General features: G+C 37.8%; 1 protein-coding gene across 1 annotated transcript; it reads right to left on the bottom strand.

The window, feature by feature from the left end:
* Nucleotides 1–2535: 2535 nt before the first annotated feature.
* Nucleotides 2536–4736, bottom strand: LOC122841318 (RING finger protein 208-like). The gene has a single exon (XM_044134555.1). The coding sequence runs from the start codon at nucleotides 3456–3458 to the stop codon at nucleotides 2826–2828; it is 633 nt and encodes a 210-aa protein (XP_043990490.1). The 5' UTR covers nucleotides 3459–4736; the 3' UTR covers nucleotides 2536–2825.
* Nucleotides 4737–9975: the final 5239 nt, after the last annotated feature.

Raw genomic sequence — 9975 nt, forward strand, 5'->3', positions numbered from 1 at the left:
AGGTTTTGCATGCTTTTTAGACCATATGTCTTTTCAGGGACATTTTGACAACTGCACACTCATTCTACCCCACATCCCCTCATCTGAAAAATGCACACCCCACAGGCACACACACTCGAACACCCATGCATACACAAGCGTGTGATCACATGACGAGTCAAAGTGCGTACAGAGTTGATAATCGCTTTCCTCGGGCGATGTCTTTGAGGTTCTGATGGGTTGCACACCAACAGAGGGCAGATGTTACAAGTATATGGAAGACTTTCATCTCCCCCGGGAAAGATGTGTGTCCAATCTGATAATGACACATCGACACACTTTGCACACACTTAAGGCAAGTTGCAGGAAGATGTGTATCCCACAGCTGTCTCAGTTCGATTCTTGACATTTGTGCACAGAAAATACCTGGGACTCACCCCGAGATATTTCACCTGTTTATTTTTTTAATTGTTCTGCTTAATAAATGATTTAAATCATTGAAAGCATGAAGTTTGTGATTCATTCCACCCCTTCTTGTCATTTATTGTGGAAAAGGTAAACAAATATGTTTTGAACCCCTGACTGAAGCCACTTAACGTCCAATTGGACTTACAGAGAGAGGAAAAAAAGGGGTGCCAGGGGGGTTTTGTGGGGATTAGGGAACAAAAGGATCCTTCTCTGTCATCAAAGAGGATCTACTCTCCACTCATCCCCTTTTCTGTGGAGACAGTTTTTTACTTTTTGGGAGCTGAAGTGATGGCTGCAGGGAGGAGGAAGGGTGGGGAGATACCAGGAGAGTTTGATGGTAGGGGATGCAGATTTCAAAGTAATCTTTAACTTTAAGCCCTACAGTCCCCATGACATGAGCTCCTTTGCCCCAGACACAGTGTTGCCTATATTGCTCCAAGTAGAAGTCTGCCACCCCTCCTTTCTTTTTTTTTTTTATTTCCTCTCTCAACCTTTTGTCATGGTGGCATTTAAGCGGCATTACTCACTGACCAAAGGAAGGAATTCTTTTGAGGGACCTTAAAGGGATGGATTTTAACTACGGAGACCACTGTCTCCACTTAGAATAACACTGGGTGGATATAAATGCCAACTGTGTGACTCGGAATCAGCACAATGGAGACATCAGCTTGATCATAAGTCTTTGAGCCCTGTCAGTTCGCGTCGTTATTTTTGTCCACATTTTTAGAAGATGTAAAATAATGTGAAAAAACACTAAATTAATAATTAACTGCCAATGAATAACCTTAAACAAACTTAAAAATTATGGGGTGATTTAGAACCTTGCAGGAGGGCATCTGCACTTCAAATGTTTTGTCACATTACAAAACTATGTATTTAGGCCCCCTACCTCGTAGTTATTTCTTTTTCTTTGAATGGTTCATGTCCCCTCAGGGTTACTGATCTGGGATCCCCTGCTGACCTGTTCCACCATAGGGAGTCACTGTCATCACACGGAGGTAGTTATGAGTTAAATAGGTTTCAGTCCGTGGTATAGTTGATTGAAATAATTGTGCCTTAGCAAATAATGCATCAATTTGATTAATAAAACACAAACAGGTGGTTATACAATTTATGGATATTATCACAAAAGATCTCAATGTTGATTTCATGTGATTTTTTAAATCATTTGAAAGACTTTTTCAAATGACTTTTTCAAAAAAATCATTTAAAAAAAAAAAAATAAATAAATAAGATGTGCTTTTATAAAAATCTTATTTAAATAAATTAAGAAGGCTCCGGTCATTTCACCTCTTTGTGTTTTACCTTTTTAGTTTTACTACTTTTTCTTCTATCAAGTGCTCTGTTCTTTCACTGTTTGGTTGCTTTGATAACTTATTACACAACTTTTTTTAGGTACAAAATGGAACATTCGTTTGAAGAATGTTTAGTTCCTGACATAACTCAAGTTACACCCAACAGTGCAACGTTTTGGACTGCCTTGACAATGACGTTTTATACTAACTAATGTTAAGTAGCTGGAATAAAATGTCACAGTTTTCAGCAAGAGCGTACACTAAGAACTCGATAAAATAAAATACTTTGTGGAGTGTTGAAACTTTGAAGAATTTTTTTTATCTCAAAAGTTCATGAATTACATAACTACAAAAAAAAAAATAATAAGTGGATACCTCTTAGGTATAACAAACAATATAAATAGAATGAAACTGCACTGCATAGGCATGTAAAGATAGGTAAAGAGCAAATTGATCCAGAGCCAAATGATACCATTTGCCATTAGCAGTATCAGTTCCTCTGACATGAACGTCGCCTTGGGCAGGAACTGGCATCTGCACTAGAGAATGCAACAAGAAATTGAAGTTTTTAACTTTTCTTAGAAAACGTTTCTCAGGAGACTCAAGAGAATCTGTGATCGCTATTGGTTGTTTCAGTCTAGATTTGGCCTTTCTATGAAGTACATATGTAGCCTACTGTTTTTTCCATGTAGTGATTCTATTTTTTTATTTATTCTTTAGCAATGGTCTCTGAGACAGTGCCACCAAGACAAAAAAAAAAAAGAAAAAAAAGAAAAGAAAAAAAAGCTGTGCTGGCATGAAATGGACTGTTAGAAGATACTGAAAATAAGAAGGACTTAAAGGGCAACACGAGGTTTGAAAATAAGGTATGAATTGGCTATGTGGCGCTCCTCACCACAGTAAAGGACAATCAAACAAATGAGCCACAACAATTCCCGACGCAATTAGTCAATTTTTATAAAGCACACAGCCATTTATTGACAATCCAAATTGTTTTCAAAATTCACTATGGAGGCGCACAAAGCCCTTGAATTTCACACCTCTACATATCCCATTTCAAAAGTCCAGTTCAAACTCTGAGGATCACATTACATTAGAGGTGAGGGAACTAAGGGTGTTCGCTTCTGTTTCTGCTCCATACTTCAGCACGCACATCAACCAAGTGAATATTATAGAGAGCAGAGCCAGAACGCTGGCGACGAACAGACAAACTGGGCCGACAGGCGACGCTATATGGTTGAAGTTGTGCACGAAAATGAGGCCCAGAAATAAAAGCACCACCATGGAGAGGAAGGAGAAGATGGCGCACACACAGCCCGTGGTAAAGGCTACGTTCTTGCAGGTCTCACAGCGTCCCTCGGTGGCAAAAGATCCGGACGAACCTGCCTGTTGTTCTTCTTCCGTGTTTGATGTGCTCTGACGCTGATTCTCTCTAAGCGGTAGAGCCTCGAACAGCGCCCTGTTGTTCGGGAGGTTTTGAACCTGATATTCCCGAACCGGAGTCCGATGGCGACACACGGGACAGCCGATCCTCCATCCTCGTCCCTCTCGTGAGTGTAGAGTTTCGAGGCACTCCTGACAGAAGGTGTGGGAGCAGCTCAGCTCTTTAGGCATGCGGCGGTCCAAGTCGTAGTGGTTGTAGCAGATTTTGCACTCGTATTCTTCGTTAGACTGAGCAAAAGCAGAGCCGCTTTGTCCATGGACATTGTCCGCCATGTTCTCCCATATTGCACAGCTTCATTTGACCACATAGGTTGTTTATGTTAATAATTAACACGTACTCGGCATCAAATCAGTTAAAAACCTTGTTTTGTTTTGTTTTTCTCATGTGCGTTTTCTTTTTTCATTTTCTTGTTTTTCTCTAAGTGTGAATTTGACCTGGTTTCAGTTCAGCTCCATCTGGTTTACAGACTGGTGTTACAGTCCCCCTGGAGCAAAACGTGAGAACAGAGATGCTAAATCTAACCGTGAAAACAAAAAAAGACAGAGAAAAAAAAAAGAGAGAGAGAGAGACAGAGAGAGAGAGAGAGAGAGAGACAAAATAAAGAGCTGTTCATATTGATTTTCTGATCCGTTGTCATCTGGTTGGTGTCACAACGAGCGTCATGTGATCGATGCGCCCTATTAAACCGTGTAATTAAAATTGGGCACCTGCTCTAACAGTAAGACGCACCGTCAGATGTGTCGCTTTGAGTTTCAGCACCACAGTCATCGGACAGCGCCTAGCAGGGCAACGGCGGTGACATCTTCAACAGCAACTGCAACCGTCTTTCAAAAGCATTCACTCTTCTCATGCTGTAACAGCAAACTTGAAAGAATGTATGTTCCAAATCAAAGTAGCACATTATTGTGAAGAGAAAGTACAATAATACTGCATACGTTACACGTTTCCATTTCTTATTACATTATCCTGATAACCCTAAGTAAAATCCAGCAAAACCAACTGCCTGAAGAAATGTAGCAAATGCAATCCACTTGTATACAATTTCACATCTACATAAATAGCTGTTTTGTGAAGCCCTTCTTAGAGAGCATAAATGAACAAATTACTTCATTAAATTGAGAGAAAACAGAAGGAGGTGTAAATGCAAACCGAGGCCCGTCCATCCAAACTGACAGGACAGACATGGAGAGTACTGATAGACTCCACTTACAGGCTCATGTAGTAAAATCTACCAATATAATGGCATGTTGTATACTGTAAAAAAATAAAAATAAAACATTCAAGATGCTGGTCATGTGAGACCAAAACCTGAAGTTGAAGGAGAACCACATTAATGGCAGCATTATGAAGTGAAAATGATTTACTTCAGGGCAAAGAGGGAAGTGTGTCAGTGTTAATGCTGATAAGCATACATCCAGAGCTACAATGGATAGCTCACAGCAGAGGCTGTCCAGATGCCAGAAGTATATGAATACTTGTGCAAGGCATGTCAGAACATTATAATCCTTTAAAATCCCGCTTCCAACCAGCTGTCTGTGTAATGTTTGTAAAAGTTGTTAACTACGCTATTATGGTGTCAACTTTTTCTCTGCCATTACTGGTGTTTTCCTTAGTCTTCATTATGTCCTTTATTTGTTGATGTTCCCTAGGAAACCTTAGAGACCTTCACACAACAACTGTATTGAAACCAAATTTAAATTACGCATAAGTGGACTTGACTAATTAGGGGATTTCTCAAGCCAACTGATTGGAATGAAGCTTCTTTAGATGTTTGAGATTATGGGGCAGATTTTATATGCACACCATACATACATGATAATTAAGAACATTACTTAAAACTTCATGGATTTGTGTTGGTCTGCAACATAAAAATGCCAACAAAATGAAGGAGATAAAGTTCAGGAGTGCATTCTTCTGCATAGCATTGCAAAAGCCCCCTCCTTCCTAAATACACTGAGTATGTAATGGAAAAAATGGTGTATTCCATGTCTATAAGCTTTAAGAACAAATAATTTTTTGACAACCATGAGAAAGAGAGTCTTGCAATGCAGAGAGTTTGAAATATAATTCTAGAAATTAATTCCCAGCACAGACCACATTCCATTTTAACCAAATTACACTGCGTACATGCAAGTAATTTACTGAATTACTTCCAGATTAGATTTTTTTCTTTCTAGATTTAGGTTAGATTGCTTTCTAATAATGCTATATTGAATTAGTGGATGTATGCTGTGAGTATTTGTTACACTTTTCAACTTTACAAATTCAGATTGATAGTATAAAAACGTAATTAGTACAACATTTGAAATAAGCAAAAAATAAGATGATAAAAGCTGCAATATAATAATAGAAACACTGATAGATGGACAGAAAGAAAGTGCCCTCTTGTGGCCGAATTTTTATGTGCATGTAAAGTAATGAATTCTGTGTTTCCGGTGTGAGGGATTGGGGGATGTTATGCTTTATCTAAAACTGACCAGAAATTAGGAGCTGTTGATTTTTTCAGGGAAAAAGAATTAAGGATGTTCGAACAAAATTGGTAAGATGTGGTGGTCATAAGGACGTGTTTAATGTCAATTGTGTACTTTGTTTAATTATTTTAAGCTCTATTAAGACATAAATAGATTTTGCAATGACCTGATAGTCAGCTTTCTATGGCCAGATATTTTGCCCTCAATGCTAACCTCATGAGAGCAGCTTTACAGAAACAGGTGAAAATATAAGTTTCTTTTGAGCTCTGTGACACAGATATCCAGTAGTTAATGTATGTTTTTTTTATTTTACACATGCTACATTATTTTCTGCGAAATAAAATGCTGTATATAATTTAAAGTTATTCTGTTAGTTAAAATTGGAAATATGTGTAAAAATACATCCATTGAGATTTTAACACTGTAAATGTTCCAGGATTTTAACCATCTGTAAACTTCACAGAAATACTGTAAATAGTTAATTTCACTCAGATTTCCTTTTAAGGAAAGATCATGGTCTCTAAAATAGCACTTTTTAAAATTTGCAATTTGTAAAGATTTTTGGATTTTGTTATTTCTATTCTAAGTCCAAATCAATACAGTATTGTCCAGTTTTCTGTAGATGTTTTTGATAGTTCCGCTTGTATCTGATAAGCACAGTGTTCTGTTGCCTTACACTTTATCAGTAAGCAAACAATAAGCCTTATAAGACACTAAATTTGTCTTGGGTTAATAGTACAAATGCACCAAGTTAGCTTTTTTGTGTGAAGAGGGGAAAAACAAACAAAACACCTCTCTGTTATCACAACATCCAGTAATGTGACTGAAATAGACAAAAGAAAAAGGCGTGGAGTAACTTCAGTTAGATAAGAATCCCACAGGAGGTGTGACTGCATGTTCGTCATGAGACCATGAACTGTTAGCTCGACAGTTTTCAATCGGCGTTTGCTGGACTATTAATTTAAGCCTGCATGCCCTTTGGCTGTTGCTTTAACAAATGCTCTGATTATCTGTTTTGGTTCTTCTGTCTCACCTGGGTTCACCTTCTGAAGCCTTTGTCATGATAACTCCACTCAGTCTGAACTCCCACGGATAGGTTTTGGGCCCAGTTATATTTGATAAGATCAAACACAATGAATTTTTTTTTTTTCTTTTAAAGCCAGCAGTTCTTTTGATAGTGCCTTGTAAGTGGAACATTAGTATGAGAACGGATTTCCCTATTTCCTGAGATGTTTATCTTCATTGATGACTTGATCCTTCAGCTAATGTATATTTTTACGTCATTATACTCTCTTGCAAAGTGGAGTATAATTAGGCTGTTTCTGAGCAGCTACATGTATGTAAACATGTATGTGGATAAAACTAAATTAGCTGCCCTTGTATAATTTATGTCATTCCTGGACTCCATTTTGATCATCACTACTTAGTCAGGTAAATATGATCTTCAGCAAAATGTATTTTTGGAACTAAAAATGAATCACAAACCTTTTATTTTCCATGTTGTAAAATCTTAGGCTAAATTAGCATAACCTTTAAATTTAAAATGCCTGATTCATAATTCTAGCATGTCATACTACAATTTATTCCTTGATTGACAAATATTTAAATCTTACAAAAAATGATCAGTTTTGTCCTATTTAAGAAAAGAATTTAGGTATTTTAGTAACTGGATTCCATGAACACTTCACAATCTGATTCAGTAGTTTAAACAGTTTTTTCCAACGATTCTGCTTTAGTTTTAATGACGCATAAGATTTGACATATCATCAGACATATAAAGAAAAATAATCTAGGCAAAGAAAAACATAAAAAATACAAAAGCTTTCAGTAATTGTCCATTATCCAAATTCTGAACCGATATTCATTATTTCAGAATAGAAACGTCAGTAATGATGCACTATTAAGAGACTCTTTACACAACAGTGGCTTCTTCATTTACAGGGCCAATAAAGGTTAAGCGCATGCTGTTTTACAACCAGCTGCCATTTTCACAAACTGAGAGCTATTTCTAAATGAAACAAATGTATAATACAAAGGAAAATTGCTGCTTTCAGAGGTAAATGCATTTTAGCACCTGCTAGATCAGGACCCACATTTGTCTCGCAACCAGTCAGCAGAATTATAGCGAGGTAAAAAAAACCCTCTAAAGCTTAATGTAAGGAGACATCAACAAATAGTGACAACTTGGCGTCATCAACTCTTCACATCAGCCATGAGATGCTACCTACATACCAAATGGTTATTTGAGAAATACCCGATATTAGCTTTGTCTATCCTACTATCACAAATGTAATCATGTGGAGTTGGTTAAACTACTTTGAGACCTTTACTACAATGTTTTTGCTTTGAACAGATGAGGATAATGTTGTGGGCTGGATCTCTTTACAAAGCTCTTGGGAAGACATTTTGTATTTCAAAGCATCATAAAATATCAGGCAACTTCTTCATAAAATGTTGGTGTACTCCCCTAAAAAATTTAAATTGGTCATAATCCAGTGATTCGATGTGTCAATGATCAGAAACACATGGCCATGCCAATAAAGAAACTGTTCACCAGACACAATATCAACCCAATAAATCAACGATCAATTGAAAAAAAATAAAAATCTGAATGGTGAGCTGAAGAGCAGAGAGCATAAAACAGGACCTTGTTGGAGTGCTTGCAATTTGGTTCTGCAGGATCCAAAACATATGGGCAAATCAACATGGTGATGATTCAAATGACACAAAATAAAATTTTCCATGTCAGTTCCCTGATCCCAAACCTTTGGGATGACCTAAGATAACAGATCATAAGAGGCAACCCAGAACTGGACGATCTTTCCTCTTTGTACAATGCAAAGAGGAAAGGTCAAATCGCTCTGTCAGCTAAAACATGCAGAGCAGGAGACCAGCTATCCTTCTGCCAAAATGTGGCAATGTAAAACTTACAACAGCCTGGGTACCAGTAACTGTGTCACTGATGTTAATAAGGGATTTCTCTCAAAGTCCGTATTAAATAAATATATTCAAATAAAAGTTGGCTTTTTCAAAAATGCTTCGTTTTATTTTTGTTTGTTTCTGATGTTATCCCGTCTTGTAAACCTGATGAGAAAATGAAAAGTTAGGAGTAGAGCCAACAGATACAAACTTTCCAAATGACTGGAAGAAAATAGGCTAACATTTCATTTAATGGAGACATGGATAAATACTTTTGCGTTATTGATTTGACTGATTTAGAAATATAGCCTCTGGATCCTTGAGTTGCTACTTCAACATGCTATTTTTCTTCAGAAGCATTTTTTTTGGCTTGTTTCTGACGTAGCTTGTCCACCGGCCCTGCACATTTCTGACCCAGCTCCCCCCTCTAATTGATTTGGCACGGTAGATCCGATATCCTTTTCATGATAGTCAAACTTTACTATGATAACTCTCTATGGCCTCCATTCTTGCTTTTATAGAGGTATAATGTTTCCACGTCTTTTTTTGTGTCCACGCCATCATTTTTTACTGCCCAGTGTCTTGGGAGTTAAAGTGCAATGAGAGAGAATATGGATTAAAATACCATTTTAAAACCCCTGTGCCACAAAAAGAGCGTGGTGTTTACTTATTTTAATTTACATCTTCATCAAATCACTCCCTTGGCGTGTTTGTTGGCCTGTTTTAAGGAAAAATTCTGATTGTAACAAACGTGTTTTGTTAAATACTGTAAGGTATATAAGTTTTGCTTGTTTATTCTGGACATATAATAATCAAACCATTCATGGGATGCAGAGTAAGGCAATGCAAAACTGGGACAAAGCTTTTCCTTGAGGGACAAAAGAAGGAAAAAAAGAAAAAAAACCCGGCGGTCTATTAAACACGCCTAATTATTGCAATTATCACATCTCTACGAGCTTCAAGTCAAGTGATCCCTCATGTGGTCCAGTGTGTCAGCAGTGCGACATTTTGCACGGATGTGTTCCACGGCCGTGTGGGCCAACCGCGACTTTGCTGCAGCGCCCTTTGTTAAATCAGCGCGACCGCTGCGAGAGACCACGCGGAGCTTTTCTGACGTGGGCTGAGGTGGAACTCGTGGAGGAGAGCGGATCCTCTTCTCCACGCTTAAACTCAGCGGTGTCCGCACCTTGAAGTTCTGCAGTCACCTCCACTGTGGACGCTTTAGTTTGCGCTCATCAGGTGGTTTCCTTTGGACAACGAATACAGATGATTGTTGTTGTTTTCGGAGCTCAATTTTACTTTTCTGTATCGTTACGAACATGCTCGTATTGTATTGTATTTGATAAAAAAAAAATCACTGCGAACAGTGGTTTTCCTGTGCAAACCCCTCAACCGATGA

This window comes from Gambusia affinis, linkage group LG12 (genome assembly GCF_019740435.1).
Source record: "Gambusia affinis linkage group LG12, SWU_Gaff_1.0, whole genome shotgun sequence".
Classification (NCBI taxonomy): domain Eukaryota; kingdom Metazoa; phylum Chordata; class Actinopteri; order Cyprinodontiformes; family Poeciliidae; genus Gambusia; species Gambusia affinis.